Source organism: Scomber japonicus, chromosome 16 (genome assembly GCF_027409825.1).
Source record: "Scomber japonicus isolate fScoJap1 chromosome 16, fScoJap1.pri, whole genome shotgun sequence".
In the NCBI taxonomy this organism is placed as follows: Eukaryota; Metazoa; Chordata; class Actinopteri; order Scombriformes; family Scombridae; genus Scomber; species Scomber japonicus.
In genome coordinates, this window is record NC_070593.1 from 16135376 (window position 1) to 16148056 (window position 12681).

The window sequence follows — 12681 nt, forward strand, 5'->3', positions numbered from 1 at the left end:
TCTTGTTTTCCTGATGTTCCCCTATACTGTTTTATTCCTTTTCAGACATACATTTTAAGAACTTTCCATCTTACACTAGCAGATATTAACTGTGCCTGTGCCAGTGTTCTCTGTGTCTGTCCACAGGAGCAGATGCCCTAACCCTGTGGCCAGGAAACAGGCTTGACAGGGCAACCTGCTGCCGAGAAGCTGCACTGTCGGAAACCTGGCCACAAATTCCTACATGCAACTTTTGATACAAATTGCATCTCATTTTATCCATGGTCCATGATTAGATTAGATTCATTTTTTTAAGGGATGTTCAACATTCATGGTGCCTGGAAGATTAATCCTAATCATTTTCTTGAACAGTGATGTTTCATTTAGCATCATCATTAGGTCAAATTTTAACTAATTAACTTATATAACCTTCCCATCAGCCTACGATTTAGCAGTGCTAATTTTAACATGCTAACATGGTGAACATGATAATCATTATACTTGCTAAGTATCAGGATGTTAACATGCATTATGACAATATTAGGATAAGATCAGGACACTTAACACTGCCACAACAGTAATAAACATTATACATAAATACCTACATAAAAAGTAGATGCTCAATAAAATTAAAACATAAAACACTCAAGAATCTCATTTAACATCTGTAATACATGTAATCTGTTGCATGCACTAGTCCCCGAGAGTCCACCAGAGTTAAATAACCCATTATGGTCACATTTGGTCACCATATTGTCGTAAACTTAATGATGATAGGGTGATATACGTTTTATAAGGTTACAGTTTGACAGACATGATTGTGCTCCGAGTGTTCATCATAAGTGTCACCTGTTGGACTCTGAGTGACGAGCGCCTCACCAATGTATGTACAGACAGGACCATAAAAGATTACACTCTCTAAAGGTTCAGGTGTTAAGGTACAGACAGGCCTGAAGCCTCTTTTAGTTATAATTGAACCAACCAGCCACACTAATGTTACCATGCTGCCCTGTTACCCTTAAGTGCAAGACCATCTGTTCTCTCCATCATTTACTGTCTCTTTTATTCTGTCTCTCTCTTTCTGTCCCTTCTTCCAGTTAACAGTTCATTCCTCAGACGTCCTCATTTCAACCCACAGTTGGTGTCAAGATGCAGCTTCTGTCCTTGTACATGTCCAACTCAGACATTTGGTCTCTCTGCTTTTTCTTTCTGTCATAGTTTCCTATTAACAGTTTATTCAAATGCCACATTCAACAAAGTGGAATTAAGCATAACATGGATATTGGATGGATGTGTAATATTGCTGGCCAAACACTGAACCCTAACACATTTCTACATTAAACTGCTGATCTCTGGAAATGTTCTGATGCCTGGAAAAACCTGCCCAATGCTCAAAGTTAAAATGTAAAGGCTTTCATGATTAGTCATCATGGTTAGTTGACTCACTGTTGTGTAATGTCACATATTGTAGAGTTTGAGATTTTCACTAATTTACACATATACAAATAATACAGATTATATACATCAAAAGCAACATAAGATGTGATGGAGAAGTGCAAAAAACCCCTCTTATTCCTTTTAGGCTTATTCTAGACACTCTCCAGTGCAAGGGTTTCATTAATCAAAGACAAAAGAGAAAACTAAGATTATTAAAAGGAAGGTCAAAAGAGAGATTAAGGTTTCATAAGACATATAGATAACAGATTTACATATATGCTGTACAATTGCATGAAGAAAACTAAAATGAGGAATCAGTGGATGGTTTACAAGATAATCCATAAGGATAGCATTGCTGTGATAGAAACAGCTTTCTTAAAATTTGCAGGTGCTGAATTGTGATGGTAATACTCCAAATCACTGAACCACAGTAGATTAGACCACACCGTAACTGAGATGTTCGATAGATAGGAGGCCTGAGTTTAAAATTGTTACGGGTGGAATACTTATGAAATTGGTGACAGTAGGAATACGAGTCATGATTACGTGTAGCTGGTAGAGCACCACAAAACTGCAAATGCAGCTATATGACAATATTATGAATCATGAGCTGTCGGTACATTATGTATTTCTTAAGTAAGGTAATTTGCATCTTATCTGCAGCCTTCATTGTGTTAAATCATATCCAATATACATTGCTTTGCAGCCTGACATGGTAATTTACTTGCTTTCGTTATATTCAGTCTAAACAGATGAGTCATATTTAATCTCTGCTGTCTACAGCTCAATGTCTCTGAGTTAACTGAGGTTAAATGCAGCAACAGTCTGATTCCTGCTCTGCTCAAATTGCAGAGTATTATGACAGTATAGTGCACTTGTGTACCTTTGGTTGACTAGACCACAAGTGACCTACTTTGAGGCTGTTCAAACTTCCCAAGTGCAGTTCCAGTTGGTTTCGCACTTTGTGAAAACTAAACACATTCCTTCCTCTGCGTTGTAATCCTTCTCAGGTTACCGCTGATATACGTGCGGTTCTTTATCGGGTATCAGGCTGGAGTCCAGATAAACCTTTCACACATGCACTTTAAAGATAATATCGCTTTCAAAGTTTGTATTAAACACCTAGCAAAAGTCTAGTTCCTTTAATAGATGTACAGAAGTAAAACAACCCAAATCAACAAGCTTTCGTTTCTCATATTCCCTTATCTTCCTGTCTAACATACTTCTTGTTTTTTAATTGTATTCTAAAGGAAATACAGACATGAGTCAGTATGTTCCAAATGATTCATAACAACATAACAACATTTACAGAACAACTCTTCAAAGGTAAAACTCCCTCCTGTTGTGAGATGACTCACCAGGACACTTGGTGAGATAACAGGATGAAATGTATCTTTATTATGCCTCTGAAATAAAGTCCATACTGAAAATAACACCTATTATTGCATCGTTCTCAATTTTCAACACACTGAAAATACTCTACTCTACCCACACAAATCTATATTCTTCTGAATTGTAGGTGTGTAGAAACTAACCAAAAATTGGCATATGTGACAATGTGATTCTTTGCAGATTCAAAATGGGCTTCAGCATTTGCTCAATTTGCAACTGTAGGCCTCTGAAAATGGAGGTGATGTTGAATGTTTTCCATCGATATATAGTGCAGCAGAGCAAACTTCTTTCATGAAGCACTGTATGGCGAGCTGCTACACAAGACTAACATTTCCCCAAGGCAGAACTATTACTGAAGATTATTTATTTAATAAAATCACAGATTTCTGAGCCTTCAGCATCATCATTAGGCACCACACATGCTCCAACTGTCTCCAGGGTACCTCGTCCAGGGAGCCCCGAAACCTGCCTCTCATTCCTTATGTTGCCAGGACAACAGACAGCAAGATAGCAGCTTGAGTCAGTGTCTCATAGCAACAGATTGGCTTTAGAATCCATTTCTGACCAATCAGGAGGCAGGTGCTTGTAGAGGAATCCCTGTTGACTACAGGAGAGGGGGCGGGGCAACATGTTGTGTGGTACACAAAGCATTCAGTGCTGAGTTTGATGGCTCACACAAAAAGTCATCTGTGGTTTGTTCTCTGGCCGTCTTTACTGCCTACACAAAAATAGTACTAAAACAGCCATCTGTTACTGTATGAGAACCAAACAAAAGCTTTCTAGCATGAGTACATACAAACATATCTCCCAATGATTATGAATTCTATGTAATGTATAACATGCCATACTCTGAATACTAAGATTTAACGTTTACATTGTCCTCTTTTGTTTAGCTTCTGAGTTTCTTTACATGAACTATTTAAGTACTGATTAAGTATTTAAATGACCTTCTCATAAACATGTAACTTGTTTCCTGTGTTTCAGTGTAGTTGACAGATAGCATGCCAAAGATTGTCAGTGTTTAATCTAAATCTCTCTGTTTTCTATATTAAAGGGTCCCTAACACCCACTAAGATATAAGAGTATTACATCACCCATTCTCTCAATATAGCTTTTGGAGCACATTCCAGATCTTTGTTGCATTTTACTTCAAAGCTACATGACTGAAATATGCATCTAAAAGTCCAATATCTACAACCTTAGCTCAGAACTTTCCTGAATAGGACTGGTTTGTGGTATGCACGTGATGTGATGTGATCATAAAATGTATTATTATTGAGTTTTTGAGGTAAATATTGATACATGTTCGGCTTCTCTTGAAGCTTTATAAAAATAGTTACAGGACCTGAGCAAAATGTAGAGAAATTAGGGGAGTAAACCTTCTTTCACTTGTTCAGGAAGAACTCTTGCATACACCTTCTCAAACTTTAGATGGTTTCAATAGAAAATATAGAGATATACAGATAACATTTTTTAAAATAATTTTCTTTTAATGTTTTTTTTTCTTGCTGTGCTTTCAAAACTGAAATAAATAACAACCAAAAAAGGCAACAAAACAAAGGATGGAAAAGAAGGGAGGTAGGGGAGGCAGGGGGGTTCATTTACAGGTTTTCCTAGTTGCTGTGTCCTTTCACCCAGATGTCAGTTTCCAATGGTGGCGGTGGGGAGGATCCACTGAATGACTATTCAACTAAACTTGCAAAGCATTTTGGGTATCTGTGTCACATTGGCATCCACTGATACAAACATCATCACCAAATGCTGTGATACAAAAGTATGTAATAAACAAAACATGTTGGGGAAGTCATTCAGATCCCTGCGTCATTACATTAACAAAAACAATAATCTGTAAAGTCCATTTTAGGTTCTGCATTCCATCAAAACTAAAAATGTAAACTTGTTGACAAGAGCAGTGGAAAGATTTCACAACACCAAAGTATTCCTCTCTTTGTTACATGCATTTGTTTCGTCTTTCACTTTTGCTGTCCTCGAAATACATGAACTGATAAATCTGGCTATGACTGGTATGGTAACAGCTATCAGTAAAGCTCACAATACTTCAATGCAGGTAATATATATGCAGAACTAAATATGTGTGTGCTCTTATATCTGTAAAACTGTTAATGAATGAACAACTCAGGGCCTCATGCTGCTCACCTTGGCAATTTATGAATTAATACTGCAGCAAAACAAGATTTAAATATAAATGATGTATTGAATATGGTGAAACTGGCTCTGAAAGTATAACTAACATAATCAAATTTTACATTTTTAGTGGGACTACTTCATGTGGAAGCCTGAGGCTGCCTGTCAGAGCTCAGGGCCTGTTAGTGAAATATAGCCCCTGGCCAGTATATTTAACCCTGTTGGGGCAGCTCCCCCCTTTCTGAGTCCGCTCCTGGAGTTCCTGACTTGAGGGGAGTTGCCAGGACAGGGGAGGTTATGCATGTGGAGGCCCAGATAGGGCCAGCGTAACCTTTCCTCCAGATTCCCTAACTAAGTTGAGGCGGACTGCCCCACTTATATCACAAACAGGCTGCTGTACTTAGGCCTGGGCTGCCTGTCATGCCTGTGTGCTAACTCGTTTTCTTTGTAACTCCTCCCTCTTCCCCTCTCTTCTAGCAAACTGCTGGCACCAGCGCTGCGCTGCCACACCTCCAAGACCTCATTGCTCCCTGAGGTCATGCTTATGTGAGTCATACTGAGGTGCAGGTCTTCGTTAGTAGCTAGGCGCTGCTAGTACCGGGCCCACACACCTGCCACACTCCCTTCTGCTGCATGCACAAACAAATAGTATTTCAAGAGTGACATTTAGTAAAGCATGGCCATATAAGGCTTGTTTATCTATTGGCAGGAAGGCTAGAAACAATATGAACTAATATGGCTGATGCACATGAATCTGATGACATGAATGTGCCTACTATTGTTTTTAAACATAGCATCTTGGCTATATTTAAAAGTTAACACTTTCAAAAGCATATAATTGCCGCCCTTTTCATATCATGCCTTCGTTGGGACTCGTGACACATTTCCCTTTTGTCCAAGTGCAGACGGTTGGTGATATAACATCATATGTAGGTCAAAACTAATTTGAGTTCTCTGACGTGTATTTTGAAATGCTCTCACAGAAATGGTCAGACAATATGCCGGAGGAAAAGTAACCCTCCATATATGACTATTCACATGAAGTTTTAATTATATTTTCAGGAGAACAGAGGACATAATTCTTTACTCTGCACCCAGGTTATCAGTCTGTCTGCAGACTTGAACATCTATAGGACAGGTCATTCATTCTTCCTCAAATATGCAATAATAACAATATAAATCAAAAATGTAATTTAGTCCATATGGATATAAATGTACACTGAGGTCTGACTGACCCACCCCTGAATTCCTTAAAAAGAAGCTACAAACACACACACACACACACACACACACACACACACACACACACACAAACAGATACAAATGTCGGGATCATGACCAAAATTGGTGTATTTCTCAATGACATTGTTGCCACATTAATTCCTTAATGTACAGTTTAATGATGATGAAGATCTCTGCTGTGAAACTGCAACAAAATGTTGTTAAAATGCTTTTGAAGGAATGATGATAAATTACTGATAAGGTTATGATGATAATAACATGCATCAAACTAAGCATTTGAATCACTTTGCAGCTTAATTACTTTGTGTTTATGTTATGAGACGTTGCAGTGACGACAATTACATGGTTGTTTATCTGTTTTTTCTATGAGAAAACTGCACAACCAGTTCGTAAAAAACAAGACAGAAACCCGCGCTTCATCTGGCACTTGTGTTGCATTCAGGTATTGTGGGAAAGGTGATACATCTTATTTTCCTGCAGGTCTTTTTACTTTCACTAACACAATGGAGCATAGCTTTTCATTCCAATCATCGATCAGTTAGAGAAAATAATAAGTCCATATCTGTTAGCATAAAAAACCCAGAATTAATTGGCACAATAATACAGCTCACTACAACTTTCAGTTTAAGTGTTTTAAAGTGTGACCTGAAACTTTCAAAAGAATCTTACAATGACTGTAAAATACTTTCACTTTCAAAATTAGTAAATTGATTCAACACCCATCACATCACATACTACACATATAATACAACACATTAGAAATACATTTATTGCATTTGAATTGTAATATTCAAAAATATAACATGATCAATTTGTGACCATATTTGTCGATCCATTTACACATCTTTACAGCTCAAAACCTGTTACATGTATAATCAGATATGAGTGTGATACAATAATAATAACAATAATAATAAAGTATTATTATTATTATTATTATAATTATACTAATATATTTAATTTGTGCCACATTCATTTGTAGTGGATCTCAAAGTGCTACAGCAGATAATTAGGAAGGAATCTTTGATGTTCTAATTAGTGTTGAGGTTCAGCAGGGTTGGGAAGCTTACTTTAGAAATGTAATAGGTTACAGATTACTAGTTACCCTATTTAAAATGTAACAAGTGATGTAACTATTTCAATGACTTAATCAAAGTAATGTAACTAATTATATTTGATTATTTTTGATTTTCTAACAAATGTTTTCAACTATTAGGGTTAAATGTACCGATTAAGCCCACCAAAATATAAATTCAGCAATTCAGCAATTCTGCAATATAATTACATTGTAATTGTAATTATATTGTAATTACATTAGGTACCGTTGTGACATCAGGTATTATACAGTTGGAAATGTAAAGTAATCTAAGATACAATTAAGCAAGTCCTCAGGACTCTTATTTTTTACTATGCAAATAAAACAATAAAAACACATTTACAATTTAAAAATGTTTCATTTAAAACAATACAGTAGTTTTTCTGTTACTGTAATGATAATATTTGGTTTGTTTTTTCCAGTAGAAACTATACTATTTACTCAATATATATTCATTTTAATTACAATGTCTTTAAATATAATTTTCAATCATTGTAAACGCTTACAAAATGTTTCATTGTGTCGTTGGGTCGCTTTCAGTAGATTATTCCCACAGTCCATGAACGCCTCATAGACTGGATCGACCTTTTGCCTACTTTAGCGGACGACAGTTCAGCGAGTTTACGTGACACTGCTGACTCCCACGGCCCCGCCCACCAACGGCCACGCACCCTATTTCCTCCAACCGCCCTGCGAGCACGCACTGTTCACGCGTCTTCTGCCCTCCGATTGGCTGAAGCTCCGCACACACTTGATTGTGATTGGCTGAGTGTTGCCACCCGCCGGTGCGCGTTGTGAGTTTTGTTTTTCTTTTTTTTTTTGCCTCTCTCTCTCCTCCTCCCGATGTTTTACACACACAGCTGAGAGAAAAGGGAGCCAGTCAGTGAAAAAAAACGACCACTGGACAAGGCAGCAGCACTGGCAACCGCCGTCTCTTTGTTCTGTACTGGCTTTGACAACAACAACAAAAAAAGTGATATTAAAACATTTTGTTCCTCCATGCCATCGCGAAGATATATAGAGATGGACTCACACGGGGTAAGACACATTTTAAAATACTTGTTACTTAATATTTATTTCAGTTTAGCGCAGTCTTGATTATGTGTTTTCCCTTCAGTCCGCTACTGTCCAAGTTGTACTCACTGATTTTATATTTTCAGTTTGTCAGCCAGCTAAATTCAACATAACTTTATGTCAAATTATAACTATTACTATTATTTTTGTCATTGTCCCGGTGGTGCAAAATAAATTATATAAAATGACAATGTAAACACAGACTGTAAAGCACACTTATTTGCATTTGTCATTAGGTAGGTAATACTTTTTGTGTGATAATTTAACATTTAAATGCATTTAAAATATATATGTTACTTGTTTTTGTTTTTTGGTCAAACTGTTTCATCTATGAATCAGTCAGTTTTTGGAGTATGCTTTGTTTAGTGTGGAGGAAAAAAAACTTTTGAATACTGTTAAAAAAAAAACATAGTTGTAATGCACTGTATAAGCCTACTTCCTGATGCAAACCGCTTTATGGGGATTTCACATGGCTCATCTCGAGAGCACGTCACAGTTTGGTCTATATTTGGCAATGGGAGGTGTCCTGGCACTCCGTCAAAGGCGGTGCATGCTGTGCTGGGGTGTAGTCACCAACATCCCCCCCCCTCCCCTCTCCTCTATTGGCAGCATCTTGCAGTTTGGCCCGGGAAGTTTAGATACAGGAATAGTGACTGAGCAGATGATACCTATTAGAATAGATAGCTTTTCTTTTGTTTGTGTGTGTGTGTGTGTGTGTGTGTGTGTGTGTGTGTCATGATCAAATCTGAGTTACGGCTCGCAGTGTGTCATGCAGCTGAAATTATCCTATGATGTGGCAAAGCTGAAGCAAGTCCTTATCTAATTTTTATGTCATTTCTCCTTGTAGACGGAGTACATGGATCGTTGTGGGTCCCACGCAAAGAGGAGGCGGCATGACAGCGAACAGTCTGTCTCCAGTGGAACCAGCAACTGTTCCTCTGCTCTAGAGTACACAGACCTGGAGGCAGCCGAAGCGCTGGTGTGCATGAGCTCATGGGGTCAGAGCCCCTTCCTCGCCAGCAACAGGCCGAGCCCCTGCAAGCCCAGACCCCTCACCCCGGCTTCAGACTCTTGTGACTCCCTCCTGCCGCCAGAACTCCCAGAACCCCCAAAGGACTTTGTGTCCCTCTCTTCCTTGGTAAGAGACAGTGTCAATAATATTTATTTCAGACAGATTTCCGCCACTTGCTATTTAATTATTTGAGCCATGAAGAGGCACTGAAATCACAGAGAGAGAATGAAAGTGATGTTTGATGAGTAAACACATTCAAGTCAAGGTCTGGATTGAACCCCTCTGCCTTTTGATGTGAATATCTAAAGATAACAGTGGTTTATGACAAGGGGAGGCTGCTGGGACAGGTGAAAGACCTTGAATATAGTAAGGCGGTTTGACCTTCAGACTGAGTTCCTCCTCTCAGATGCAGGGTCATAAAAATCTCAGTTTATGGCTCAAAGTGATCATTATTTTTCTGTACGTGCTTGCCACCTGGGATACTTATCTCAGCAAACAGCAGGCCCTGTAAAATTAGACAAGAACATCCATTACTTGTGTTGATTTTGGTATTATGATGGAATAGAGTACACTGTTTCATTTTTTGTTGTCTCTCCCTTCTCTTTCTAGTGTATGACCCCCCCTCACAGCCCCAGTTTTGTTGAGACTTCAACATCCAACTCCTCGCTACAGTCAACCTCTGGCCTGGCTGTGTCCTCACCACGCTGTGGGCTCCATCACCCCGGCCTGGCACCCATCGCTGCAAAGACCACCTCCCTGCCCCCTCCATCACAGCCATGCCGAGCCATGGCGACGAGCGTCATCCGCCACACCGCAGACAGTACCCCCTGCCAACACCACATTCCAGTGGCCCCCAATTCACAGAAAACTAGAGACACTGTAATGCCTGCAGCAGTCTGCCAGCAGCAACAACACATTACAAAGACTGAGCAGATAACCACACTTCCATCTCCTGCTCCTCTCACACCCACATTGTCCACGTCAAAGACAGAGCAGCAGGACAGTCTCTCAAAACCCTGTTTGGACAGTTTCCCCACGCCCGCTCCTGTTTACACCCAACTGCTACACAGTCCACCCACTCCCCCTGCTCCTGCAACCCTGTCCCCACCTCCAGTCACCAGCCCTCAAATAATCTGCCAGATGTTCCCTGTCAGCAGCCAATCGGGTATAATCTCAGCTTTCATCCCAAGTGCGGTTCAGGCATCCAGTACTGGTATTCGGACCGCCACCACTCCCATCCTTCCCCAGCCCGCCTCAGCTAACACCGCCTCTGTCCAGCAGCCCCTAATTGTGGGCTCAGCGATGCCCCAGGGCACAGTGATGCTGGTTCTCCCTCAGACCTCTGTGTCTCAGCCCCCTCACTGCCCTCAGACTGTCATGACCCTGGGCAACACTAAGCTGCTACCTCTGGCTCCAGCCCCTGTGTATGTGCCAGCGGGGCCCAGCGGCAGTGCCACAGCCACAAAGATGGACTTTTCCCGCAGGAGAAACTACGTCTGCAACTTCCCAGGCTGTAGGAAGACGTACTTCAAGAGCTCACATCTCAAGGCTCATCTTCGGACACACACAGGTGAGTGTTCACAGAGAAGTGTTTGTGCTCTCATGAGGATGTGGAAATAAATGTGACTACCACAGATGAGTGTTGCATCCTGTTTGTAAAGCATTCTTTCCTCAGCCTTGTTATTCTTGATGGGAAAAGAGTGAGATCATTGTTATATCCCAGACAAGGCAACGTGTCGTGTGAGGTTTTAATGACTGCATCGTGACTCACTTACTGACTCCTACTTTTTTTTTCATTCCTTTAGGTGAGAAACCTTTTAGCTGCAGCTGGGACGGTTGTGATAAGAGGTTCGCCCGCTCCGACGAGCTCTCCCGTCACCGGCGTACACACACCGGCGAGAAGAAATTTGTGTGCCCCGTGTGCGACCGGCGTTTCATGCGCAGCGATCACCTCACCAAACACGCCCGGCGCCACATGACCACAAAGAAAATTCCCTCTTGGCAGGCTGATGTTCGGAGTCTGAACAAAATGGCTGCTGGCAAAACACCATACTCAAAACCTGGCCTTGCCACAATAAGCATGCTGGTACCTGCAGGCTCTAAGTAGACAATGAACACTGCCATCCTACCCACTCCCAAGATACCACAGGGACACTGGGAGCAGCCCAGCACACCAGGCTGCTGCTATTTTACTCACGGGAATAAAAGAAAAACATGCACTGGACTCTTTTTTTTTTCTCCTCTCTACTGCTCATGTGTAGATTTTTTTTTGTTTACTTTTACATAATTGATAATATGTATGCACTCTTTGCCAAAGCCTTTTATGAAGTTTGTCTTATACATTTCATTTTCTTCACCCTTCCTACATCTTTTTTCTTTGTCGTGTTAATTCTGATATATATATGTCTATGTGAATGTATTGTATGTTATGCTATGAGATGCATTTATATGTCATATTTGGGAAAATGTAAACATGAAAAATTATGTAAATATGAATATGAATCATCAATATTATGATTATACCTTGATTATATCTACCTGTCTAACTTTTCATATTATTTAATACATATTTGTAATTAAAAAATAAAAAAAAGATTTAATGAGTCCTTTTTTGTTTGTTCATTCTGTCCATTTTTACTCATGCCCTTTCCAATATCTAATTCCAGCAAAAACAAGGTGTAGGATGTGGATATAGTCAGCAATCTTTCCTGGTTGTTACGCAGAAATGCAGTGAGTAGTGCCTGCCCACATCCTGCGTGCGTCACTCTTATGACTCCCCCTATCTCCCCCCCACCACCGCCCTCTTATGGTCAGCTGAAACTCCCTCATGTTCTTCCCAAATGTGCTGACTAGCCTGTGGGTAGCCTTCTACTGACTGAATGAATTTTTTGGTGTTATAAAAGCTCTCTTGGTGAGACCATCTGGGGACACAGTGTCCTGTTCATTAGCTCAGGGCAAGAATGCTTGATGAGTCAGAAGAGACAACAGACAGATTTGTTTTCTCCTGTATTCTGAGTTCATTAACAAGATCATTTGAGCCCATTCAGCTCTGTCACATGGGAACGAGGAGGAGAGGACAGGGATCTGTGATTCTTGCATAATAGAGAACACCAGTGGGTTTTAACTCATTCAAATATCTGATCTGCCTGGTATATTTGAGAAAACACCTGTCATTGTGGTTAGCAGTTGTAAGTGAAAGGAGAACGTTTATGTTCATTAAATCTCGCCTTTCCCACGAGAAGTAGCAGACGAAATTCAACTAGAGCATGTTTTTTAATGAGCAAGAAGAGGAACATAAGCAACG

At 40.0% G+C, this 12681-nt stretch overlaps 1 protein-coding gene across 1 annotated transcript; it reads left to right on the top strand.

The window, feature by feature from the left end:
* The first annotated feature begins 8164 nt into the window (after positions 1–8164).
* klf11b (Kruppel-like factor 11b) lies at positions 8165–11947 on the top strand. The gene is made up of 4 exons (XM_053335433.1): positions 8165–8329; positions 9213–9503; positions 9987–10947; positions 11183–11947. The coding sequence occupies exons 1-4, from the start codon at positions 8291–8293 to the stop codon at positions 11482–11484; spliced, it is 1593 nt and encodes a 530-aa protein (XP_053191408.1). The 5' UTR covers positions 8165–8290; the 3' UTR covers positions 11485–11947.
* The last annotated feature ends 734 nt before the right edge of the window (positions 11948–12681 follow it).